Genomic DNA, 26,634 nt, shown 5'->3' with positions numbered 1-26,634 from the left:
TGTGTTTTTGGGAACTGAGAAACTGAATGTTGTTAATAAGTTCAGATACTTAGGCATTATGCTTGATTCCACACTCTCCTTTAGGAGCCATGTTAAAATGATGTCGAAAACCATAAACTTCCATATACATAATTTTAAACAAATAAGAAACTCTAACCAGTTGGTCAATGACAAGCTCAATAGTTATTAAACCGTCGAAACTACTCTATAAAAAGCATTGAAAATACTGGATAAAAACCATTTAAGTATCATCATTGCTATATTTTAACCAAATACAAAATGTTAAGTTTTAATAATTTTAGAAAATTCACTTGGCCTGTTTGATTTTCAAAATACTAAATGGCTATAGCCACCCCCTTAAAACTTTTATCAAACATCGATCTATTAACTCAGAAAAACCCTGTTTGGGCAAATGTGCTGTGTCCTCTTCAGGATGCATGGGATGGAACTACCCCCCTCCTTAAGAAAAAAAGCCAGCCCTGGTCACCTCAAAAAGCCACCTGAAGGCATGGCTCAGACTTAATCAGCCCTGTGACCATTAGAGTTAATCCGCACGGTATCAAAATGTCTGCATGCACTTTTTATTAATCTTTTTTTCTTCTTTGTTACTGTACTGTCATGTGTTGTGTGATGTGATGTGTTTCCATTTCACTCTTGCATTCTTAAATTACATCACACCCCAGAGGGACTACAGGAAACTAGCCTCCTGGCTATAATATAATATATTTACATGTACATTGTTGTGTCAATCAATAATCTGTCATATTCTAAAAAAAAAAAAAAAAAAACAGAAAAAATGAGCGACCTTCTGAATCTGAACCCTGAGCCGTTAGTTTGAGCCCTTCAATTTGAATATACACAGTAGTCTATAACTTCAAACAGCATATGAGGGTATATTATTGTTTTCTTGATGAATGATTTACAGATCACTGTGACAGACATATGTTGTAGTAAAGTAGATGTGTATAAATGCAGGAGATAACAGCTCAATACAGAACACGGTATGACCCAGATTTGAAAAGATTAGAATCGGATTTAATTACTAACCAACGATTATTTGCATATTCACTATTAATGACACAAACCAAATGCATCAATTATGTGAGATATGGATTTGTTTTGTTTCGTAGTTTGGATGGTTATCATGTTTTATTTTTTTGCTCTAATGTTGTGGCTTAAAAGTGTACAAATTAAGATCCTGTCAGACAATTAAAGATGTTTTTCCTTTTTTGGTATGAAAGAATAATGAACCTGTAGAATTCTAAACTACGAAAACTCTTATGTCTGCGTCTTCAAAAGCACTGAATAAAAATAAATATGATCCAGGATGATCATTATTCTTTATTTTTCACACAGAAAGCAAACATAAATGTTATAATCATATTTTTCAGAAGTTATTTCACGAAGATTGTATTTTCATTTTTTAAAAATAATTATCATGGAACAGGTTATAGGATTAGCAAGTTTAAGGATCATTTGTCACTCAAAGACAACAAGACTGAAAAATAGTCAATACAAAAACAAAGACTCCCTCTATTTAGTTGTCACTGTCGCGAGTTTCTCTTCATCCCTCCCACCTCTTCAGTTCAGGTCCTTTATAATATGTTGAAGCAGCCTTTGTGTGAGAAAGACAAATAAAATATCTGGAATAACTTAACATCTCAGGATTTCAAAAACTAAAAACACAATAAATTAAGAAGATTGTTCCCCAATGAAGACACTTCCATTGTTGTTGTTGTTGTTGTTGTTGCTGTTGTTTTGACATTACTTTTCAGTAAGTGACAGCTGCAGGATCCTGTCCAGCTCATCCTCTTCTTCTTTTTGCTTCCTGTGATAAAAATAGGAAATAAAGCTCTTTGGTCAGAACAATGACGGCCCTATAACTATAAAAGCATTACTATATCTTTATCCACACACAAACTCTCTTTACACGGAACCATTCCCCACTATAACTGAAGTTTAATTTTAGATTATGTTTATTCAAATTTTCTGATGTTATTCTTTAATATTTGTTTGTTCATGTGATATTTTCTTTAAATAAAAAAATGTTTTCCCCAAGTACACTACATTTGAAATATAATTTTTTGTTCCTTCATACCTATTATAAAGACACAAATATAATAGCCCTGCAGCCAACAGTTAACAGATATATTACAGTATTAAGCTTAGATAGTTGCATGGCAGCATTCATTTGGAAAAGAAAAAGCAATTATTTCAGTGCATAATATATAAACTCTACTAATATCCTGGGTTACGGCAGGTAGATAAATAGAGTATATTTGAGGAAGAGTTCCATGTTAATACCGTAATCTCAATATTGCTGTACTCAACCATGGTCACAGATTACAGCAGGCTCAGGCAAAACTATCTTTAAAAATGAGGTGAAGTAGTCAATGAACACTCAATAATAAGTCATCTGTATTCCCCCGCCTCACCTGTCTATCTCCTCATGCTCCCGGCACGACATCTCCATGGCGATACGCAGCTGCTCGTCGAAGCTTGACGCCACACCGAAATGTCCCGACAACCGCGGATTGGTCACTGTGCTGTAGGAGAGCGGGGAGTTTGCGGTGGGTGTGGGGTCAGACGGGGACACGGCGGCAGGCTGGTCCGGGGCGGCAGTGTCATCTCCCTCTGCGCTGCCCAGCGAGATGGTCAGAGACTCCTGGAGTGCCCTGAGAAAAGAAACAAATTAAGATTGAGACTGAAGTGGTGTTAACCCTTGTGTTGCCTTCGGGTCAATTTGACCCGATTCAATGTTTCACCCTCCTGTCGCCTTCGGGTCAATATGACCCGATTCAATGTTTAACCCTCCTGTTACCTTTATATTTACTAACATATTTTACCCTTGAGGTCAATATGACCCCAGCTATTAAAATCTCCAGAAAATTATTAGAATTAATATTGTTTTCCAAGTTTAAGTGTGAGGTACTTTATGTTTGTTTGTTGACTCCCGAAAGAACACCGACATTAAACATTGAATCGGGTCAAATTGACCCGAAGGCGACAGGAGGGTTAAATATTGAATCGGGTCAAAATGACCCGAAGGCAACACAAGGGTTAAACAAAGATGATATCTTCACCGGTAAGTGTCGCTGCTGGGCTCAATTACAGGATGTCTGGGAGTTGCTGCTCCCGAGAGAAGGTGGAAAGAAAAAGCTAATCACTGAACTCTATTTAAAAATGTTTAAATACATTACTTCTCAAGCCAGAGGTTTCCCTGAATAAAAAGAATTATGAATAGACATGAGATCAACTGCACGATGGTACATTACATTACATTAAGCTGACGCTTTTATCCAAAGCGACTTACAATCATGTGACAGTCATACACCCGGGGAGCAATTCAGGGTTAAGTGTCTTGCTCAAGGACACATCAACTAGGGCGGGGATCGAACCGCAGATCCCCTGATTGAAAGACGGACCTGCTGACCACTGTCGCCACATGGTGCTATCGTAACAACTACAAATGTCCTAATTTAGAACAAACCCAAAGCAACTTCAGTCTGGGGTGAACTGAATTGAGTTGACAACGTAAGCTGCCTGGGTGATGCTAAATGTGATTGATTTGTCATCTTTATTTTCTCTAATCTTAGTTTATAAAGTACAAAATCGAAGGAAAAAAAAAAAACCAAATTTAAAATTTAAAAAAAGATATTGGGTATGAGAAACGTTGAGATTTATATATAAATATATATATACACTACCGTTCAAAAGTTTGGGGTCATCCAGACAATTTTGTGTCTTCCATGAAAACTCACTTCTATTTATCAAATTAATTGAAAATTGAATAGAAAATATAGTCAAGACATTGACAAGGTTAGAAATAATGATTAATATTTGAAGTATTAATTTTGTTCTTCAAACTCAAAGGAAGGCCAGTTGTATAGCTTATATCACCAGCATAACTGTTTTCAGCTGTGCTAACACAATTGCACAAGGGTTTTCTAATCAGACATTAGTCTTCTAAGGCGATTAGCAAACACAATGTACCATTAGAACACTGGAGTGATAGTTGCTGTAAATGGGCCTCTATACACCTATGGAGATATTTCATTAGAAACCAGACGTTTCCACCTAGAATAGTCATTTACCACATTAACAATGTATTGTGTGTATTTTTGATTAATGTTATCTTTATTGAAAAAACAGTGCTTTTCTTTGAAAAATAAAGACATTTCTAAGTGACCCCAAACTTTTGAACGGTAGTGTATATATATATATACACACATACATATTGATCTCTTTTTTTTGTGCTTGACATTGACTTACTAAATTCATGGATGCTATATTACTAAATGCTTAAAGAATAACTCTCTTAACAGGAGAGTTCACTGAGAGCATTCTCACCAGTTGGAGCAGTGTGAAGCAGCCTGTAAAGGAAACAAGAGTCTGAAGGTCAGCTCACCTCTCAACTTGAGGGTCTTCCTCAAACAACGGAGATGGGGGCACCGGGCGGCTGTTGGTCAGGGCCTCCCAGATGGTCACCTGAGAACCACACAGGTGTTAAACCACTGGCATAAGATGTAAAGAGCAATCTGATGCGTAACTCTGAGGTTAATGATGTTTTCTTTGATTCTGACCTGCTCGCTTTCTGTGCCGGCGTCCAGCAGGCTCTGCTGGATGGCGAACTGCAGTAGGTTGTCATCCTCGTCCCTCATTGGCTCGCTGCGGCCTGGACCGAGGGTGGTGTAGTCTGCGGGGGGCTCAAACACCGAGGGGTCCACCTCACAGTGGAAGGGAGGTGGAGCTTGACCTGGGTGAAGACGAGTTACAATATTACTGGATTATACATGTAAAAAAATATGTTTTTTTAATTTAATTTTTTATGACTCAAGTCTGTGCTTAGCGCTGGGAGCGCCTCACATTTACAGGTGCAATTTCATTTATAACGTTTTATGACATACTATCATATAATTACATTATCCTGCTTGAGGATTGATCATTTGCTCGGTAACTCTTGCTCTCCTGTAAACAAGATTTTACTTTCAGAACAAGTTCATATTTTAATTCCATGTCGAAATATTCTGTGTATGAATTAATTTCAGCAGAAGTAGTTTATATTTACCAGCTTCTTCGGAGCCCTCTGGTGTGTGAACCGTCACAGAGCTGACCGGCTCGTCACAGCCACACAGATTACTGAAAGTCACTCTGGCATTCAACACGTGAAACAAGGGAATCTCTGGGGGAGTGACAGTTAGAGAGATTTAAATGTCTGAGTCCAGTCAAACCAGTGGGCAGTGGGAATGAAAACACACAGCAAGAATCATGAATGACGAGGTGGCAAACAAAGAAAAGCCTGAACAACTCATAGAAATGAATAAAGCTTTTATTGTTTATTATTTTATTTCTTTAAGTCCAAAACCGTGGTAGATAATCTACGTGTTGGCTTCTACCGAGGTTTAATCAAATCAAGACACCCATCCAGCTCCACACTGGAAGTGACCCACACTGTCTGACCTCTCATACCCACCTATCTTGACAGGGAAGCCTGGCGGCAGGCGCAGAGTGATGAAGTCACGCAGCTTGGCAAAGTGGGCGTTGGAGATGGCCATAAGGTCGATGATGGGCGTCACCTGCTCGGCCAGGGACAGGGGGTGACTCTCACTCAACCACAGTGTCGCTTTAAACCTGGAGAGGAGACAGAGAGCTTTTGAGCAAACTGGTCCACAATGAAAGCTCTGCTTTTGGTGGTGAACTTGAATGTTTCCACGGCTTCATCATACCTCTGGACTTTGCTGGAAAGCTCGACGGGACGTCCGATGTCCCGGCTGTTCAGGTTGAACTCTGGGTTGAAGTACTCGTCGGCTGTGATGGCTGTCGGGTTGTGAGGACTGGCACACTGGGACACGTTACTCTGACAGAAACCCAGAGAAAGTTCTAAGTGACGGTGTTCATCAAAAAAAAGCTGCGGGTGGTGTGCATGTGCTGCACAGGTAATGTGGAGACTCTTACCCCGTTGGGAGCTGCGTGTTGTTCAGAAATCCCCAGGAAGGACTGCAGAGGAGTCTTTGAGCCTGAGGGAGAATAATTTAGGGAGATCATCATCAATCTTCTCTATTTTTTGCTACACAAAGAAGGCGAAGGATACAACTGGAGCAAAAGTAGCATTATAACACATGTATAAGTACAGAACTTTCTGCCACATAGTCCACAATTGATAGTTTTTCACAACTTGAGCTTTTAAATTTAGGCTAAGATTTCTCTGTGTTTATTCTCTGGCCCAATAACACTAATTTTGACATGTTCCTTCCCCATTTCTACACTTGTAAGAGCACAAGGACTTACTGTGTGGGTGTCACGTGTGTGTAATCACCTTTGCTCCTCGACTTATCCTGGTCTGATAGATGCTCTGTCCTTGACCGAGTCACCAGCTCCACATTGGCAGCACTGTAAACCTGGACGCAAAGACGCACGAAAAGATATTATTAACATTATTATTACATGTCATTGAGCAGACGCTTTTATCCAAAGCGACTTACAATAAGTTCTTATCACGTCATGATGACTTCCTATACGAGCGCCATCCATTCTGCCCACAAGGTATCATTTATTTACAGAACTTCTGCAGCCACATTGAACACAACACGCCGACGTTTGTACGATTTCCACAACAAGTATAAAGCAGAAATAGTGTTTATTTATTCCATGGAAAGTATAACCTGGTTAACCTGGTTGTTGGTACGCCAGGTTGGCTCGCTGATCCCTTACCTTCGCTTCGTACCCGCTGACCGCTTCACTCTTCTCAGAACGCCAGCCCCAGATTCCCGACTTGTTCCTAAACAAGGAAAGAGATATAGTAAGGGCTCAGTGGAAACGAAATGCATGCATAATAAATGGCACTGCAGATATCCGCATCCGCTTATTACCGTTCAAAGGCAATGTTGCGTGTGTTGAGGTGCGTGGAGACGATGGGCGTTGTGAGTCTTTGGGCTGTGTTCTCCTGTGACGGCTGCATGGCTGCTAGGAGGGAGGGCGCGTCCCGGGGAGACAGCACCAGTGGCTCTGTGTACACCACCTGCTTCTCATGGTCCACCTCCATCACCACAGCACCTTCATCTAAAGAGGAGCACACAAGACACATTTAGCAGAGTTGATTCTAGGACTCCAGGGCAGGCCAAGTCAAGTTTTCAGAACAAAATCCTCCTTCCATCCATTCATCGATAAACCTCAGCTGTTCACTTCTTTGTGACTATGTAATGCTTCAGAGGGGCACACACACCTTCACCCTTGAAGATATAGCTGCGTCGTCCTTTCAGCCAGGTCATGTGTTCGAAGCCCAGCAGGGTGGTGTCCACACGGAGGCACGAGCCACTCTTCCACACCCTGTAGACGTCGCTGGGACACACCTTTGACACCAAGGGCACTGAGACGAGAACCATCGAAGAGGAGTTTAGAAACAAGAGGCAAAAAGAACGGGGAAATCAAACGGAATAACGAGCAAAGCAGAGTTAAGAAAAGCAGATTTACATTGTAGGTTGCAATGTCTTCTGAAAGCAACCTGGGTTGTTACATAGTGCTAATGCATAATTTATTTGTAGATGAAGTCATTGATTATATCCACGCAACGGAAAAATGAGCATCACAAATTCTAAGTAGTGCTGCATTTATTCTGAATCACATTTCGTATATGTGTGTATGCACAAGTGTACCATGACAAATGATAAATAGTCAAATGGCATTGCAGAGGTGACATTAAGTGTGGGAATGTTGTTCTCTGTGAGTAATTAATGAGTGAGACTACATATAAATCAGACAATGCAGCAGCAGTTTAGTGCTATCCTCTTAGTTGTGGTCTTGACCGATCTTTATCTCAGATGCTGTTCATTTAAAGATGAAACCAAGACCTTTAAACGGGAGACGATATATCTCAAAGTACTACAACAAAGGATAATGATTAAGATGCAACATATATTTTTGTGTGATCTCCTTCTGCAGATAAAAGAGACCATGTAACATTCTTGACCAGTCCTGTTAAATACATGACAGATAACTTTTAGAAAGTAATTTGGTTATTTGTAGCGGGCCCTCTCTTCAGGCCAATGTTTCAAACTGACCGAGGGCCAGCTGCTGCAGGGGGAGCTGTCCAACCATGGTGGTGCTGAAACTGACCTCTGTGAAAAGACATTACAGAAACATACTCACCCCAACTGGTGAACTCCCACTTCATCTCCACATAGAAGTCCTGGGCCTGGAGTCCAACAAAACGTTTTTTGTACATGTCATCTTACATTTCAGTCACCTAGGTGCAGTCAAACTTGAACGTTGTTGGGAACAAACAGTGACCCTAATAAATAAATAAAAAGATATACCTACGCGGCACTCTGAACTATTAAAATCGCTTAAAAATATATATGTAGCAAAGTCTTTAAGGCGTGGTTGTTTTGTTGCCTCGCGCAACAGGTTGAGTCCTGGAGGCTTGAATATGTAGTTTTTGTGAAGCAACCGTACCCGTCTCAGTTTGCTGAGCAGCTCTGGGATGCCCGCCAATCTCTCAGTGGCTCGTTTGAAGTCTCTGTACTGGAGCACCAGCTGAACCAGCTCAGGGTCCCCGGTGCTCACCGCCTCCTGCAAGACTGAAACACACATCCACAATGCAATGCCAGTGAGTACTTCTTCTTCCCTCCGCATCCTCGAGGGCATTGACACGGGGAGCCCCACGGCAGAGCACTTACTGGTCCAGCCCTGCGCGTTGTTGCGCGTGGTGTCCGCAGAGCGCCGGAGCAGCACCCGGGTGGACTCCAGGTGGCCCAGACACACGGCCAGCTGCAGCGGGGTGCGCCCCCTCGGATCGAGGCGCTCCACATCCTGCTGCACAAGGCGAGCATCGGCGCAATGCAGTGCGATCAGACATATGCGATCTGTCAAACACATTCAACGGCTAGTGCAACAAAAAAATAAAGAAAATATGAACCCCGTTTACTCACCTCGTCCTTCTGCAGCTCGAGCTCGAGCTCCAGGTATTGGTTGTTCCACACCAGAACATGCAATGGAAACGCTTCTCGGGCCATGGCTGTCGTCCGGTAGTAAAGCTATGTTTGCGGGTTGACTTCTGCAGCCGAGCGATCGCAGTGACACCAGCGCGGACTGAGGCAACGAGTTCAGCCGAGCGGCTCAACCGCTGGCGAGCTAGCTTCTCTAGTCAACTGCAGACAATTGGGTAAACGTTGAATGCGTTTCCCTGGAAAACGCCTGTCGCTCAGCAAATGTACCCGTTGGACAGCAAACAAAGTGGAATAATGTCTATTCCTATTTAAATTAGTGGGCTGAGTTAGCTCGAGCTAACTCAGCCCACTAATTTGAAGCAGTTATCTAACAGCTAGCTGAGCTAACGTTAGCTAACTGTCTAATAATAACATTGTTTCCTGCTCCTCTTGGCTCCTATTTTCCATCATTCGTGAAGTCAAAAACAACTATTTCAAGTGGCCATGAATGCACCTCCAAAGTCCGTTCATTTTCTTACACGATGGATTACATTCTTAAGTTAAAAAAATATGGGTGAAATGGCCAGCTGAGGAAGCTAGCTACCCCGCTGTGGCTGCAGCCGCCCCCGTTTCTATCGCAGCTTGTTGCGGTATAAATAAAGCGAATCGGCCTTTATTCCAGTTCCACATGCAGGTCACTCGAGCTGAGGCATCGAGCTGGAGGAGGCGACAGCTGGCCGGCTGGTGACCATCACGCGGACCACATCTGGCAAAGCCGCCGCGTCCCTGTGCAGAGCGCAGCTTCAAGACGACGAGCGCCTCGCAGCTGCGGTGATGTTACGCATCCATCGATTTATTTAGGCGTCGCTTTATTTCAAGAGCTTGGTGGAGCTGATGTTGATCTCATCCTAAAGTGCATTTGGCATGTACTTTATGCATCGCTCACACTTTCAGTGACAATACGACAGTTAACCATTCTTTATCTTTTTTTCTACATTTTTTTTAATTGAAAAATAACACAAATAACATAAAGTGAAAAATGCCTTTGAAAATAATTACAATGCTACAGGACTCCCGTTTTGATAATCGAAAAAAGGAAAACAAATGTACACAAAAGTATATATTTATATACTTATATTCATTTGAAGGTATATGGCCAGTCGGGCAGGAGACCTATGATACAGAACTACGACACTTTAAGGGAACAAAGAAATGAGCAACCCCAACCCAAACTGAACATCTCTACATTGAATTGGAATTCAATGAAAAGTAGACGATCACATTTTTCCATCCATGAAAAGAAGAAAGTGTATCAAAGAGGGGTTGGGGAGCAATTTCATCTAGAATATTAACATATTGGCTCTAAATGTTGTCTCTGTACAAAAACAAAGCAATAAGAGTTTGGAAATAAAAGCACCTGAAGTCTAAAATGCAACATTTATCTGACACCCCGATCACCTGTCCTTTGTTAGGGTGAGGCGTTTGTCGATTGCCCTCTCACATCGTCTCTACCCTTTTCTACAACCACATCTACTCAATGTCCATGTACACTTATCAGGTATACCGATAACTACTGTTGCATCCAAATGCCTTATTGAGCTGAACATACAACTGGTAAACGGGCCATTCCCTCACTTTATAAGCAATGATGTCCAAAATATGTCACCTTTTAGTTGTCTTCAAAAAAATAAATCTTAGCGCATAGTTGTTGTGCATAAAGCAGACGTCAAACCTCTAGACGTGTGCTCTCTTGAATCTGACAAAATATAACCATCTATTTAGAGCACCAACCAGTAGCCGATATTAAAAGAAGTTAAAATGATAAATCAGAAGATAAATAAGACTTTATGGGAATCGGCCAAACATAACAATGCAGTTACACCCCAACGATGAAAGTCAAAAGTCTAACTCAAGGCAGGAGTTTGTGTGGAGAGAAGATCGATGTCACTTCAAAGAGTTGATGACTTGGTTATCCAAAGGAAGTGCAGTTTAATACAGAGAATTAATTCCCCAAGTTCTCCAACAAAAAGAAAAAAGAAAAAAAAGACTTTCCACTCAGCACAAATTCCCAAAATAACTGAAAAAGAAAAATGAGTCCCATTTTACGGTGCATGGAAACATTTACATAATGTTAAAAAAGAAATGTTTCAGTTTTGACAACCCCTTTCACCAACACCAGTTAAGTGAGTCAGCGCTCCCAGTTCAGACCCCTCTCCTGCTCCACCGTGACACGTGTGAACTTCCCTTGCTGCCCGTGTCCTTTGTGTGACACACATTCACTGTTGCCTTTGCGCCTCAAATCCCCTCTGCAGTGAGAAGAGGCGGATGCTTAAGAAATTCTCTGGATCAGTTTTTCATCCGACAAGCAGTAGAGTGTGTTGACCGACAGCTCGGAGATGAAGGCCTCACAGGCTTTGCGGGAGACACCGTTACAGCCTCGCAGGTCGAGCAGGGAGACGCAAGAGAGGCGGCGGAGATACTTCAGACTCGTGTCTGTCAGTTTACTGCAACCTAGGAAAGAAACGAAAACACACAGACTCATCAATACTGGTACAATTAAACTGTGCATGTTCATTCTTCCCAAACAATTAGCGACCCCCATCAATCTCTCACCTCCCAGGGAGAGTTCTGTGAGCGTGTTTCGCGTGGACGAGCCCACTGCGGTCAGCAGATTGATGGAGTTGTCGGTGAGGCCGTTGCAGTGGGAGAGGTCCAGTTTTGTTAAATGGGGCATGTGGCGAATCACCAGGCGCAGAGTGGCGTCGCTGATGTCCAGGCCTGCTAGTCGCAAACACTGCATGGTCCGAAACTGACTGCGATTGTCACAACCTGACAATCGCACAGCGGAGCAGGGGAGATATTTGTAAGGAAGACAAGAAAAAAAAGGCGAGTTTTTGCAAGTTTGATTTGGAAATGATCAAAAGTAGTGTGCAATGACAACAAAGACACGGGTTATAAAAGGGGGGAAACATAAGATCATGAGGCTCTTTTCTCACCTGGAGGGGTGACTAGATCCCTGATCTGAGAGTCTTTGACGCCATCTGCATACCGCAGGTCCAGAGAACGGAGGAGAGGGCACCCAGAGGAGCAGAGCGCTGAAATAGTTAACCAGGAACAACCTGCCACCATCAGATCCTTCAGCCCTGCAAAATAAAAAAAGAGATTTCAACTAAGTGTTTAATGTTTGTATGTAGAGCACACAACCGATTGGTGGATAAATCACATATTGAGAATTTGTAAACCCTATAATTTATAAAACTCAAAGATAAACATCAGAAAATATTGATTATGAAAATAAATAAATCCCCACTTCTCTATTGTAAAATCGTGTTATATATTGAGATGATTCTTTTGATTCTTGCGCGTGTGTGTGTGTGTGTGTGTGTGTGTGTGTGTGTACCTGGCAGGCGGCCAACAAGCCAGTTGAGCTGTTTTTTAGAGATGTTGGTCCATGACAGATCCAGCGTGACCGGCTGTCTCTTTGTGATGCCCGTTAGGGCCTGAGGAGTAATGGTGCGTTTGATGCTCAGGTCAATCCGAGCCCAAAGCCGCTTGTCTAAACACCTACGAACAAGCACACATCCATTCAGTTATCCATTAGCAGAGCGATATGACCTACTGACCCACTGTCACTATTGAGTTTGCAATAAGATATACAAATTAGGGATGGAGTTAGATCAAGTTTTAAAAAATTGACAAATGTAATTAAACCCCTATCAATTGAAAATTCTTTTATATCCCTTTTCCCTTTCAACATCTGCAAGAAACGAAAAGGCAGAAGTAACTTCTCTTCAAAGATGTCTGATCAACCTTTGTTGACGGTGAAGGCAGAAACACGAGCTCAAAACCTGATCCGTTTTGCATCAGAGCTTAACGGATACGGGGATTTTGCGGAGCAGAAAACGGATGCAAAATGGAACCGGCTAATAAAACCCATCCCGAAAGAAAACATATATGCAAACAAATCTTACCATTTGTACCAGTTCTTGCAGACGGCCATGCAGACGCAGAGATCAGCTCGACTTAAGTAACGGAAGACAGAGACCCACACCTCCCTCTCACAGCCTGGTCCGCTGCCACTGTTCTCCCTGTCCGCCTCGCTCCCCCCTTCCTGCAGGGCGGACAGAGGGATGCGGAGATGGGGAAGCTCAGATGTTGAAGAAGAGGAGGCGCCATTGCTCAATTTAGCAGGTCTGCTGAGCCTCTCTGGGTGGGAGGTGCGAGTGTCTGTGTGTCTACTACGAGTGTAAGGAGGTGTGTGCCTACTGGAGTGTTTATCGGGACAGAGGGCACGGCTGTTAATGGGGGGTCTGACGAGGACTCTGGTCTGGTTGTGTGTCGTGGAGCTGGCAGTTTGAGGGGCGATGGCTTCCAACTTGGGGACAATGGCTGGCGGGTCATGTTTGGCTTTGGTTGGCCTTTGGAGTGTCACTTTAAGGTACGAGCCCTCTTTGGCCCTCGTTTCACTGTCCTGCTCCATCTCCTCCTCCTTGTCCTCCTCGGCATCGTTTTGGTTGGCCACCTCGCTCACTTCCTCCTCTCCCTCTTTGGCTGCCCGTCCTCCTCGCCTCGACTGCGGCTGGTTCTCTTTGTCCAATCCCCTCCCAACGTTCTGCCCTCTCTCCTCTTCCTTGTCGTCATCACTGCTGCTGCTGCTGCTGCTGCTGCTGCTGTTGCTGCTGCTGCCGCTGCTGCTGGTGCTGCTGCTGCTGCTGTCCTCGCTCTCCTCCTTCTCCAACTCTTCATGGCTTCTCCCACCTCTGATTCCTCTTCCGGCTCCTCCTCCCCGCAGCCTCACCCCTCTGCCCCTCCCTCTGTGGGGCTCTCCCGTGGGCTCAAGCACCAGACCAACGGAAGACTGTTGCTGGAATGAATCAGTCGCTCCTGAAGTGCTGTGGTGAGAGGAGCTACTCGCCCAGGTGGAGCCCCGGCCTCTTCCCTGAGAAATTCTGCTGGTTGGAGAGCGCAGCCGGGACAGCACCTTGGAGCGCATGAGTCTGGGAGAACGCTCGAGAGACGACTGTTTCTGTTGGAAAGGACAAAAAGGATGGCTCGTGGTTAAAAGGCAACGGTGGCAAACCAAGTTGTTTGTAGGAAAATGCATCGTGGAATAAGACTACATATGCATTATAGTATTTAAAGGCAACACGGAACATTACAAAGCTCTATGCTTACCGTTAGGATCTTGCTGCGCTCCAATTTTATCTGAAATAAACAGAAAAGAGGTGAGGGAATAAGGTAAAGGTCAAATAGCTATTTTTTTAAACACAGAGCACAATTCAGGTGACAGTTTCAGCATGGAAACACATTGAAAAGGTCTTTTTAGATTCTGTAAGACTTTAATTGACTGAAGTCAATCAAAAGAAATGTCAAAACCGAAAGAAATACGGCTCTCTGAATTTCATACTCTTGCAAAAGGGGAATTTTCAGAGCATCAAACTTTCTTCAATAACTAAAAGGGAACAGTAAGTACTAGACTACCGCCAATCAAAGAAATATAAACATGTATTTGGAAATAGAGACAAGCTGAAAATTACCTATATGCTTTAAATAAACACCTCCATGAAGCAGAAACAACTTTTGACCATGAAAACATCGTAAAGTTCAACAAACGTATCTAAATTTACTTTACCCTCTTCTTAAGTCGGAGCTCCAGTGCATTTGCTCTTTTGCGATTCTGTTGATGCTGCAGTAGAAGTTTCTGAGATGGCGGTGGTGCTGTGGATCGTGATGAGGACCTGCTCGGTTTCGCTCGTCTCGCCCCGTCACCTACACCAATTCCCTCCCGGTAAGCAAGTTTGGACAGTGGCAAGGCGGTTGAGCCCTCCGACTCCTCACTTTCCTCATCGCTGGAAGACTGGTGTGGGAAGGTCGGGAGGAGATGGTTAGTGGGGTGAAAGAAGAGAAGGTGCCATTCTCATTTTTGAGTGAGTGAGACGATATGTACCTCCACATCTTTGCCTTGGTAACATTTGGGACATTCCCAGCAGCTGGGCAAATCTTTATTGATTTTCCCTTCACCGGGTTCCTGAAACAGCAAATCGTTAAAAGTTTGAAACGGTTATCAAATCAAGACCTACACATGCAGATTTGAAGGCAACAAAACAAACCGTGCAATACGGAGTTAATGTATTCAGCTTATTGCTTTCACTGTATCTGAAGTTGATTACCTTATTGCATTGACGATGAACAATCTGCGAACAGACCGAGCACTCCATGAGTGAGAAAGTGCTCGGATTTGATTCATCTAATTCTCCTTCTCCACATACGGCACATCGTGCCGTGTTTGGCAAGGCAGGCTGGAGGAGGAAATGAAAATATGGACATTTCAATACAATGGTTATACACATTATTGTGAATCACAATCATAATGTACTACAATGTACTACACAGACAGACACACAGTTAGGTATTGCTTTTTTGTATTGTATATTCTTTGTATATCCAAGCAGAGGGGGAAGCATAACAATACAATTGTTACACTGGTATTCTTGATTATTCTCTGACAATCTCCATTTCAGAATGAAGAGTTTTGGAGCTGTAAAAGAATCTCACTTGACATTACGAGTCACCGGCACGACACTTTCTCCTAGCGTACACTGTGCTTACAAGGACAGATGGGCAGCATTATTCCACAAGACAAAGAGGGGAATGAGACTCACCAACAGACACCGTCTCAACATGCAGCCCTTCTTCATTCGTCCGGGGCCACCAAACTTCCTCATGTCGTTGCAGAACTGGCAGTTGCCGCACTCCTTCCGGCAGCAGGCGCCACAGCGCTTACACCTCACCCGCCTGCGCCTCAGGGCAGAGATGGAGTAGCGTTTGGTGGGCCTCTGACCCAAAGGCTTGGTGGGCCCCAAGCGAGGGCGGGGAATGGGAGGGGGAGGGGGAGATGGAGGCTGGTACCATGACGGCTGTAAAAGGGACAACAGCAGTAAAGTTAAGAAAACCCCGGTTAGAGCGGTGTACGGTATGAGGACTTTTACGTTTAATGAGCCTGAATCAAGTGCTTAATAATATATAATGAATGTATATAAATAATTGTATGTGAAAAATAAACAATATTTTTAAAGTAATCAAATGTACATTTTATCTCAATTACACCAGCAGCATATTTATGAAATAATAATAGATTTAAATATATCATATCTAATAACTAACGCAGACAGGGTTTCATCAGGGGTGAACAAGGTGACAAAGATGCATGAGGAGGTGTACTTCTAATTGTTTTATCTTAATCTGCTTTTGTGTTTGAAGGCTGCTTGAAAGCAGCAGGGATGAGGAGTCGGTCTAGGGTTTGTATTTTCCTCAACCCGTTGATCAGCACATTTGGGCGATGTTGTTTATTATGTGTTTGCATGTTGAATGGGTTTCCATTCACAGAGCCTACAGCGGTGGAGCCAAAGCAACTCATCACATCTGCACGAATCACATAGGTGACCCCTTTCTTTAAAAATAATAAATGTCCGAAAAGTTTGCATGCCTGGATATGGATGTTGTTAAGTATATATGTTAAGTATATGTTTGCTGGATGCTTGTAAACATGTGTTCTCTACTCACCCTTTTGGGCCACTTGACAATGGGCTTTCCAGTGTAGGACAACTTGGGGTTATCATTGGAATGCTCTTTCAGAAGAGTCTAGAAATAAGACAAAAATAACACACACACACACATATATATGTATAAATATATTATACATACACACACTACCGTTCAACATTTTGGGGTCACTTTCACAAAAAAAAGTAAATAAACTTAGAAATGTCCTTATTTTTTTAAAGAAAAGCACTTTCTTTTCCCAATAAAGATAACGTTAAATTAATCAGAAATACACTTACACATTGTTAATGTGGTAAATGACTATACGAGGTGGAAATATCCAAATTTTAATGAAATATCTATAGGTATATAGAGGCCCACTTCCAGTGTTCTAATGGAACATTGTTTGCTCATTGCCTTAGAAGACTAGTGGAGGATTAGAAAAACCTTTAAAACCCTTTTGATGTGAGCACAGCTGAAAACAGTTATGCTGTTAAGCTATACAACTGGCCTTCCTTTGAGCTAGAAGTTTAAATCACAAAATTAATATTTCAACAAAATATTATTATTTCTAACCTTGTCAATATCTTGGCTATTTGATAAATAAAAGTGTGAGTTTTCATGGAAAACACGAAATTTTCTGGGTGACTCCAAACTTTTGAACGGTTGTATATATATATATAATTTATATATATATATATTCACATACCATGGCACAGAAACCTAAAAGTAGTAGTTCATTTAGAGGAACTTAATTAAGCTCACCCTCATGTCTTCGAGCAGAGCTGCAGCATTCAGGATGCCTTCCGGTACACATTTTTTCTGGTCCGACAGCTCCTCTAGCTTCCCTAAGAGGTTCCACAGTCCCTCCAGCTCAAAGGGAGTCAGCATGTGCTGAGGTTTGGCATCTTCAACTGTCTCTTGTTCTTCAACTTCTTCCTTTTTTACTACGATCTCCATGATTTCAGTCCTTTCAACTCCATTAGCTGTGCCATTCTTGGTTTGATCATTGGTTTCAATGTCAGTCTGTGTCAGTCCTGAAAAGAGTGACGAATTAAGTTATAGGTCTGTGGAAAGAAGAGACAAATACAATTGAGGACAGCAATGTTTTCTTGTAATTATGAATCCGTACCTATGCCGAGGGAGTATTTCTGGAACTCAGGAGTGAGGTGGGAGATGTTGGTCTGACAGTAGAGGTATCTCTCCAGGACGTACCAGCACATCTCAAAGTAGAATGGGTAGCGGAACTTTGCTGGCACCTAGAGGACAGAAATAGGAAAAATAGAGAAAATGTGTGTCTTAGTTTTGGCAAATACCAGAGAATATAAAATATATATCGTTTTTTTATTTTTTATTAGCTACAAGTGAATTTATACATGAATACACCATTTATGCTTCTTCAAACTCTTCTTGAGCAATTGAAGCATTTTACATAACTTTGTTGTGGTTTGCACTTCTACTTAGGAGGAATTGGGGGTATAATGACGAGGCTGGAGTACAGAAACACACGATTGCTTCCCCTAGCCCAGCTGATTGTTTGAGCAATGACAGCGTTTAGTTAAACTAATTCCCACTTAATTATTTTAAAACCGCAATCAGTTACTTACGTATTAATGAGTTCTACTCAATGAGCTATACAGACTTTCAATTGATAAAAAAGGAGCACTGGTATTGGTATCCGATTTTTACTCTATTGGCTCCAATTTTGTATATCAAAGAAATAAAAGACATTAAAAAAACAGTGCATCAAAAACAAACTCTGAAGCAATCAACAATGTGTGTCAGAAGGACAATGAAAATAACAACATGCTCACCCTTGTACGATCCTCAATGCTGTAGATGTTGAGCTGCATGGGGATGTTGAAGCTGTGGAGGAAATTTCCCCCAAACACCAATGTGTCCTCTGGTGTGTACACAGCATGAATCCACCCTACACCAAACAAAACACAGGATGCTGAAGCTACTTAGTGACCAAGTGTGTTTTCTAATAGGGCCGTGTATCACAGCCTTATCACATGAACATACCTGATGGGATTATGAAGGTGTTGCCTTGCTTGAGCTCAATCCTCTGACAGTCAAAACACTTATCCCCCAAGAAGATGTCCCCTTGTTTTCCTGATAAAACCCAGTTCTCATACATCTCCAGGTTCGGTGGTGTGGGTGGAATAAGCCAGAACACCTGCAGGGATCACGGGTAAAGTCATGTTGATGGTCTGAGTTTAACAAATACTTAAAAGATGCATCCATGGCACTAATGTGTATTTGCGGGACATTAAGAGAAAGTTGAAAACCAAGATGCAGTGTTAGTACACATTGATATTTAGTTGTATTCTCATAGCATGAGGGGAAACTATGTCTGTCTCTCATTACAACTAAAATTGTCTATTGAGTCACTACATGTAGCCAAAACTTGAAAATCTAGGATTTATGTGTGGCGGGACACGCAGACTGACCTTTCCTCCTCGCAGGATGTGATACCACACTGAAGTGCCTCCAAAGTCAATGTGGAAATCTGTGAAGCAGCCCTGCACACTCATGAGACAGTACCTTTTGAGAAGTGAAAAGGAAGGACATAAAACGGGATGAAGATTTTTTTATTTTTTTTTATGAATAAAAAGGCATTAAGAGACTGAATTAAATTGGATTAAGAATATCCCAGATAATAATAATAATAATAATACATTAATTTTATAAGGCGCCTTTCAAGGCACTCAAGGTCGCCGTACAACATATTTAAAAATGGACACAAATAAAAAGCAGAACAGTTAAAAAGCAAAACAGTTAAAAAGCAGAACAGTCTGCAGCAGAGCAACCAAGAGGGGAACAGGTCAGCCATAGGCCTGCCTGAAAAGGTGAGTTTTGAGGTGAGTTTTGAATAAAGTGATAGAGTCAATGTTTCTGATGTCAGGGGGGAGAGAGTTCCATAGGCGAGGGGCAGAGCGGCTGAAGGCTCGTGACCCCATGGTGGACAAACGAGCTGGGGGGACAGTCAGGTTGATGGAGGAGGCAGACCTGAGAGACCGGGTGGGGATGTTGATTTGGAGGAGGTGAGACAGGTATGGAGGAGCGAGGTTGTGGATGGCCTTGAATGCATGGAGCAGGATCTTAAAGTCAATGCGGTGTTTGATGGGAAGCCAGTGGAGTTGTTGTAGAACAGGGTGATGTGACAGATCGAAGGGCTTTTGGTGATGATGCGGGCAGCAGCGTTCTGGACCAGTTGGAGCTTATGGAGGAGTTTCTGGGGGAGACCAAAGAGGAGGGAATTGCAATAATCCAAGCGGGAGGTGACAAGAGAGTGGACCAGGATTGCGGTGCTGTTGGGTGTGAGTGAAGGGCGGAGGCGGTTGATATTTCGGAGGTGGAAGTAGGCAGACCGGATGGTGGTGTTGATGTGAGTGTGGAATGACAGTGTGCTGTCGAGGGCGACACCAGACTCTTCGCCTGAGGAGAGGGGAGACCGAGGAGTTGTCTATTGTAAGGGTGAAACTGGGATGCTTGGTGAGAGTGGACTTGGAGCCAATGAGGACAACCTCGGTTTTATTGCTGTTCAATTTGAGGAAGTTTGAGGTGAACCAGTCTTTGATTTCCTGTAAACAGGCACAGAGGGAGGGGGGCGGGAACGTGGAAGAGGGTTTGGAGGAAACATAGAGTTGGGTGTCGTCCGCGTAACAGTGGAATTGAATGTTATGTTTGCGGAAAATGAGTCCAAGTGGGAGGAGGTAGATGATAAACAGGATAGGACCAAGGACAGAGCCCTGGGGAACACCGGAGGAGAGGGGGGAGGGGTGTGATGTGAATGATTTTAACTGAATGAACTGAGTACGGCCAGAGAGATATGAGTGAAACCATGAAAGGGGTGTGTCTGAAATGCCAATGGAGGCTAGTCGATCAAGGAGGATGGAGTGGGAGATGGTGTCGAAGGCGGCGCTCAGATCGAGGAGGATGAGGATTGATAATAGTCCAGAGTCCGCTGCCATGAGGAGGTCATTTGAGATTTTGATGAGGGCTGTTTCTGTGACGGGGGCGAAAACCGGACTGGAACTGTTCATAGAGGTTATTGTTGGAGAGGCGAGTCTGAATCTGAGATGCTACTGTTTTTTCTAGGATTTTAGAGAGAAATGGTAGGTTGGAAATGGGATGGAGGTTATTAAAAATGTTGGGGTCTAAACCAGGTTTCTTGAGTATTGGAGTAACAGCAGCAGATTTGAGAGGTGATGGGACAGAACCAGAGGTGAGGGAGGAGTGGATGATAGCTGTTATCAGGGGTAGCAGAGAGGGGAGGGAGGTTATGACCAGGGAGGATGGGAGGGGGTCGAGTTGGCAGGTGGATGGCTTGGAAGTCTGGATGAGTTTTGATAAAACGATGGCAGAGGGGAGTTGGAAGCAGGATAGAGGTACAGAGAGGGGGGGGGGAATAAAAGTAGAAGGACAACAGGACGTATGAGGGGTCAGTTGCTGATGGATGGCAGCTATTTTAGTGTTAAAAATGACATTAGGGAGTTACAGTGTTCAGTGGAGTAGAAGTGAGGGGAAGGGAATCGGGCCGGAATGAATTATTGACCACAGAGAAAAGGGTCCTGGTGTTCCCAGCACCAGCAGTGATTTTGTTTGTAAAGTATTGTGATTTGGCTGAGGAGAGGGCATCTTTGTAGAGGAGGATGTGGGCATGGTGCATCTGTTTATGAATAGTGAGTCCGGTTTTGGTGGAAAGCCTCTCCAACTGACGTCCTTTGGCTTTCAACTGGCGGAGGTGAGGGGAGAACCAGGGGGCAGAGTGGGGGAACGAGACAGTCCGGGTTTTGAGGGGAGCAAGTGAGTTCAGCAGAGTATGGAGACTATCATTGTAAAGATTAACCAGATGGTCCGAGGTGTGTGAGGGGGTGATGATGGGGAAACTGTCAATGCCTGTTGTGAGGTCAGCGAGATTAATGTTTGAGATGTTGCGAAAGGATATGACACGTAACTGTTTGAATTTGGATAATGTTAAACTTAAATTAAATAAAATAAGCATGTGGTCGGAGATAGGGAGATCGACAGCAGAACAGTTGAGGGGAGTGAGACCAGAGCAACAGACCAAGTCCAAAATGTGACCTTTAGAGTGGGTGGGGAAGTGAATATGTTGTAGGAGACCAAAACTATCCAAGCAAAAAGTGAAGTCCTTAGTGAGGGGATGATTAGTGTTGTCCATGTGAATATTCAGATCGCCCAACAGAATTATGTTGGGAGACAGTGAACAGATGTGTGTGAGAAGTGTGGTGAATTCATTGATGAAGTCCTTATTTGGTTTGGGTGGGCGGTAAATGTTGACTAAAACGGTTGGAGTAGGACCATTCAGTTGTAGAGCCACAGATTCGAATGTCTGGGATACTGGCAATGATACTGATGAGACCTTCCAAGTCTCGCGGTGAAGTATCGCGAGACCTCCTCCTCTTCCGGTGAGACGGGGGTGTGCGGTGTAAACAAACCCAGGTGGAACAGACTCGTTCAGCTGAGAGAAGTCGTCAGGGGTTTGCCACGTCTCAGTCAGGCAGAGAAAGTCCAACTTGTGGTCAAGGAGGAGGTCTTGGAGTAGTTGTCCCTTGCCTGAGAGGGAACGGATGTTGAACAATCCAAAGTTGACGTCGGAGTGTTGGTTGAGAAGCTAACGTTAGCCGACCTGGCTAGGCTGGCTAACGTGCTGTGGTCCACCTTCCTGCGGGTGTTTCTCGGAGGGTGGCGGCGGGTTGAGGACCAGAATGAGTTAATGGCAGTGGAGTTATCGATGCGGTGGTATCGTCCCGCTCCGCGGTGAATGTACCTCCGGCGGGGGTGGCGAGCGGTGTCCGGGAAGTGGTATAGTGTAGGCGGAGGAGCAGATCGGTGGAATCTGAATTGGAGGAGCTCCGCGCTCAAGTAGTGGATCAGGGGTGAGACTGGGAGTATTACGAAGGACAGGACAGTCCACAGGAGCACAAAGCTCACAGCAAGCTTGTAGATCCACATGATCCACGGACAGATGTTCACCGAGCAGCGTAGCTGTCAGCGTTCGGGTAGGTAGGACGACAAACTCGCTGTAAACACAATTCTAACTAAACTAAACGGCTTGACAGTAAGCCCAGGATAGAGACTAGTTCGCCAGATGTAGAAGTGATGAGTATTGCATCTTTTCTATAGCATAGCAAAGAACTCTGGTTTACTCACTTCTGTACTTTGGGATAATGCATGTCTATGATGGCATTCGTGGAGTCTCTTTGTCTCTCCTTGAGATGGCGGGGCCACATGTTGTCCACCCAGTCAATGAGGTCCACCTGGACAATTAGGAGAAGAAAATACATGCATTTAAAACGTCTGCACCAAACCCTGTTTAGGTCAAAGTCAGAATTTAATAGCTATCATAGTAGCAATTAAATTATTCAGATAACTAAACTCTCTTCCTAAAATGTGATTTTAAGAGTTTTAATAACATTATCAATGTGCATATCTAACTCGTTGTAAAACCCTGACAAATAACCGTGTGTTCATTCTCACCGAAGCCGGACGTTTGACCAGATTCTCCAGCCTCGTGTGGCTGAACTCCAGGCTGATGACGTTGTAAAGTTTTTCTCTTTCAGATGGTGGTGTCTCATAGTAGCGTCGCCACTGAGACATCGACATCTCAATTCCCTTCTGGGTGTTCACGTCCATCACGTCTACAATGCGTCGACTACCTGTAACAGAATTAAAAAGGGGTGCCCATTGGAATTAAATTGTCCTGAAATATAAACCAATATTCATTTGCATTGGGTGTAATACCCATTCATTGTAATTAAAATGCAGAGCAATTATAGCCCAACCGATACTGGTTTTACGAGGTCAATATTGATATTTGGGGGTTTTAAAATATAATGTTTTTACATGAACAAACACCTTTTTTTATAGAAGAAATACTGAGATACCGACTGAATGGGACACTTTACAGTTGAAAAGCCTAGTTTATCAGTTCCTTCAAGTTATTTATTGATCAACTGGAATAGTCACCAAGTTATTTGGAGTACGGTAAAATCGTTCTGTAAGACGAGCATTTTGTGTACAAAAGTAAAGTAATTAACACGGAAAGGGGATAAAACAGGAACTTACCAACAAACAATTTGACATCACTCACACTGAAATCAGGGTCTGGCATTCTGCAAGAGAGACAAGTCCATGTAAATGTTAACATTTATTTTGAATCTCAAGACACATTTTTTTTTATTAGCATTTGATTTGGAACAAGCTATAACTAGAATTTAAAAAATGGTGTATATGTTTACATAAATTTAAAAAAGTAAAAGAATGCGACTGACTGTATGCCAAGGCCGTCAGCTATGTCAAAGATAATGGGGTCCCTGAGTCCTTCTCTCTGGATGTACTCAAATGTGAAATCTAGAAAAGAGACACACACACACACACACAGTAACAGTCAAATAACACATACTTGCATTTGGGGAGATAACACGTCATGACAACACTTATATTAGACACTCTGAACCTGAACAGACACTTATCCAATCAACACAGTCGAAAATAATTGCACTTAAACCATACAGTGTGGAGAACAAATCGTTAGCCTGAATTGCCTTTTCATGGCATCAAGATATGTTCAGGTAAGGTTTCATTAAAGTTATATTCCAAAAACTCTGCTGGAGTTTAGACCTCTCACCTTTACCCGCCATGTGTTTGATCAAGTCAGAGTTAAACCTGACACACTGCAACTTCTCGTCCAGGTCGAACATCCGTTTCCCTTCAATTTCATCGTCTGAGATTCCATCATCCTGGTAGCGGCGGCGCGTCCCGGTACGCTGAGGACAGAAGATGATTTCTTTTAACATCTACGTCAAGTATAACAAATTATGTTTTGTAGCGAGCAACAGAAAGAGGACAGGATCAGAGGGTTGGAACAACTGGCAGTGAGAATTATGCAATGTCTTATTGTACAAAATAAATGTTAGTGCCATGATAAAGCTACCCGACAGCAATAATGATGTCAACATCAAATGAAACCATGAAACAGCAGACAGGGTTCTTACACATTTTGACCAATGGATTTCCAGGACTTTTCCATGAGTTTAAACCAAATTTCCATGACCAAACATAAACAATTTAGAAAATCTTGCGTATTGAAAGCGTACGCCGCCTTACATTTTGAGCATCTTTCTTTAAAAAACATATTAATTATTTCAAACTCGGTGTAAATGAACACATAACAAATTTCCATGACTTTTCCAAAACTTTTATGATTTGAGGTTTTTTCCATGACTTTTCCAGGCCTGGAAATGACCATTTTCAAATTCCATGACTTTTCTAGGTTTTTCATGACCGTACGAACCCTGAACTAGTAACACATCAATATTTGTTCAGCAAACGACACGTGGTATGAAAAACTACACAAGCACATTCAAAACTAACTGAGGAGCAAAGTACCAAGAAACTGTTGCAACATTGGTCCATGTATTTTTTTAATGTTTTCAATGGAATCTAATTGCTAAGATATCAGGGGACACCCAAGGGAGTTTCCCCTAATATCTCGGTGGTAAAATGTGATTAATCTCATATTGGTGGTAAAATTCCTGCTTTTACCTATCACAATAAATCAATCCAAGCAGATCAGCCAGCCAGATATCAAATACTAAAGTTCACATGAGAACTAAACAATACAGCATAAAAATAGCAGGGGTTAATCTTCCATAAACTGCCCCCCCCCCCCCTTTCCCCGTCCTACCAGTCACCCTATGCAGCACTGCTTGGCTAGACAGATGGATAAAGCACAACACCCCGCTCTCAGATCTCCCCACCCCCATACAATAAATGAAGCATTATCTAAACTGATACTCCTCACTTTCATAACTGAGCACTGCACATGATCTATTACTTCACAACTGAAATCAATGTAAAACTATGAAAGAAACTCATATGGTTGTTTTAATAAAGAGTAATAAAAATGACAAAGGGAATAAATTAAATTAAGCAACACTTTATTGGGTGCTTTTATTAAGCTTTGGCGTTTTCCACAAATAACCCTAGACACGATTAAATCAACAACGGCCTTATTACATAACTGTTAGCAATGTATATTTGGATCGCAACAACCACTAGTATTACAAATAAATGTCCTAGTACACACTTAGAAGTATGACAGCACTACGAAAAAGACTGAACCAGGGGATTCGATTGTTCGGAGGTGAGAAAAGTCACAGCGCAAACACTCAGGTTGGACAGTGAACTTGACCGTCTCCTGAACCCAGAGTCTCCATCGACGGGTTCATTGCTGGTTTTATTATGGCACACAAGACAGAAAGCATCCCCTCCGCGGCACAGTGTGCAACACAAAAAGTGGGCCAATCCAACCAACTATACGATGATTTTAATTTACCAAGACTGCTCAGTGTATTTAAAGGGCTAAACATCAGCCACACATCTCGGATGAGACACACGAAACACATCAGAAAACCAAGTAGCGGTGAAACACAACACAACACAACGAGATGCAGTTCAGTTGACGTTACTCACCAGGCGTTTGCTGTAGCGCGTATGAGGGTCCGCCATAATCTCTAGAAGACAAAGTATCGGCAGCGACGTTTAATAACACCAATTAAACATCCCCCTGGAGTTAAAACGACCCAGTGAGTGTGTGTTTTACATTCTATCGGACACGAACACACCTCTCTCCGAGTAGAGCCGAACGTTAGCTAGAACGCTTCGCTAACGTTAGCAAACATTTTTCGCCTGCGGTTCGCGACGCGACAGAAAATATTTCCGTCGAATTTGCGTCGTCGAGTGAAGACTAGTGGCGACAGACGCGACGACCTTTAACAGTAAATGCCGCGGCCCAGCGGGGCTATTTAAAGGCGGTTGTTGTCGGCTACCGTGAACTAGCTCGGAAGGCAAACCCTTTCTTAAGTCGTCGGCTAGCGTTGACGCTCGCGAGCTAAGCTAGCTGACGTTCGCCTCTGAACGGCAGTTGGACGATTCTTTATCGTTACCTCTGCGTCTCGGCCCCTTGAGCCGGAGTGCTGAAAGTAATATGTCCCGACTAGAGCGTCTGAAGTCTCTCGGTAAAGTTTCTCCCCATGATATGTGACAACGGCTGTGTATTTTGTTGTGTTTATTATTGTGCGATAAAGTTAGAAGGCTCCGACGCTCCGAGCCGCCATTTTCAGCTGGTGAAAAAACA

The 26,634-nt window shown here is 43.0% G+C and overlaps 2 protein-coding genes across 5 annotated transcripts; both read right to left on the bottom strand.

Annotated features, from left to right (window-relative positions):
• Positions 1-1,323: 1,323 nt before the first annotated feature.
• On the bottom strand, positions 1,324-9,726 carry ankrd13d (ankyrin repeat domain 13 family, member D). Of its 3 annotated transcripts, none has more exons than XM_056439898.1 (16): positions 8,928-9,726; positions 8,676-8,811; positions 8,452-8,576; positions 8,146-8,191; positions 7,223-7,366; positions 6,870-7,059; positions 6,712-6,778; positions 6,317-6,398; positions 5,956-6,017; positions 5,727-5,857; positions 5,474-5,631; positions 5,069-5,182; positions 4,584-4,756; positions 4,409-4,488; positions 2,436-2,675; positions 1,324-1,828 (listed from the first exon to the last, which is right to left on the bottom strand). In XM_056439898.1, exons 1-16 carry the CDS (start codon positions 9,009-9,011, stop codon positions 1,765-1,767), a joined length of 1,896 nt encoding a protein of 631 aa, XP_056295873.1. In that variant the 5' UTR covers positions 9,012-9,726; the 3' UTR covers positions 1,324-1,764. The 3 variants fall into 3 exon arrangements, with proteins under 3 accessions (XP_056295873.1, XP_056295874.1, XP_056295876.1); XM_056439899.1 differs by having other exon boundaries at positions 8,676-8,808; XM_056439901.1 differs by lacking the exons at positions 8,452-8,576; positions 8,676-8,811; positions 8,928-9,726 and having other exon boundaries at positions 8,058-8,184.
• A 305-nt stretch (positions 9,727-10,031) lies between these two features.
• Positions 10,032-26,626, bottom strand: kdm2ab (lysine (K)-specific demethylase 2Ab). Of its 2 annotated transcripts, XM_056439351.1 has the most exons (23): positions 26,444-26,626; positions 25,971-26,011; positions 24,124-24,262; positions 23,768-23,846; positions 23,562-23,608; positions 22,974-23,152; positions 22,647-22,753; positions 18,920-19,013; positions 18,492-18,645; positions 18,281-18,396; positions 17,599-17,725; positions 17,232-17,503; positions 16,488-16,565; positions 15,587-15,841; positions 15,095-15,223; positions 14,872-14,952; positions 14,557-14,781; positions 14,100-14,129; positions 12,896-13,950; positions 12,325-12,488; positions 11,921-12,067; positions 11,538-11,753; positions 10,032-11,435 (listed from the first exon to the last, which is right to left on the bottom strand). In XM_056439351.1, exons 2-23 carry the CDS (start codon positions 26,004-26,006, stop codon positions 11,254-11,256), a joined length of 3,912 nt encoding a protein of 1,303 aa, XP_056295326.1. In that variant the 5' UTR covers positions 26,007-26,011; positions 26,444-26,626; the 3' UTR covers positions 10,032-11,253. The 2 variants fall into 2 exon arrangements, with proteins under 2 accessions (XP_056295326.1, XP_056295327.1); XM_056439352.1 differs by lacking the exon at positions 26,444-26,626 and having other exon boundaries at positions 25,971-26,437.
• Between the last annotated feature and the right edge of the window lie 8 nt (positions 26,627-26,634).

Source organism: Pseudoliparis swirei, chromosome 19 (genome assembly GCF_029220125.1).
Source record: "Pseudoliparis swirei isolate HS2019 ecotype Mariana Trench chromosome 19, NWPU_hadal_v1, whole genome shotgun sequence".
Classification (NCBI taxonomy): Eukaryota; Metazoa; Chordata; class Actinopteri; order Perciformes; family Liparidae; genus Pseudoliparis; species Pseudoliparis swirei.
Note: the sequence above shows the minus strand (reverse complement) of the source record. Positions and strands in the feature narration are given on the sequence as shown.

What these genes read in the sequence shown, in the direction of transcription:
- ankrd13d (XM_056439898.1), bottom strand. Translation starts at nt 9,011, where the DNA reads ATGGCCCGAGAAGCGTTTCCATTGCATGTTCTGGTGTGGAACAACCAA. An exon ending in GTGGGAGTTCACCAGTTGGG is followed by an intron (nt 7,367 to 8,145) that starts GTGAGTATGTTT and finishes TTCTCGTCTCAG; the next exon opens with TGCCCTTGGTGTCAAAGGTG. An exon ending in TCAGCGGGTACGAAGCGAAG is followed by an intron (nt 6,399 to 6,711) that starts GTAAGGGATCAG and finishes CTTTGCGTCCAG; the next exon opens with GTTTACAGTGCTGCCAATGT.
- kdm2ab (XM_056439351.1), bottom strand. Translation starts at nt 26,006, where the DNA reads ATGGCGGACCCTCATACGCGCTACAGCAAACGCCTG. An exon ending in CACCTTCATAATCCCATCAG is followed by an intron (nt 18,397 to 18,491) that starts GTATGTTCATGT and finishes TGTTTGGTGTAG; the next exon opens with GGTGGATTCATGCTGTGTAC. An exon ending in CACAGAACTCTCCCTGGGAG is followed by an intron (nt 11,436 to 11,537) that starts GTGAGAGATTGA and finishes TTTCTTTCCTAG; the next exon opens with GTTGCAGTAAACTGACAGAC.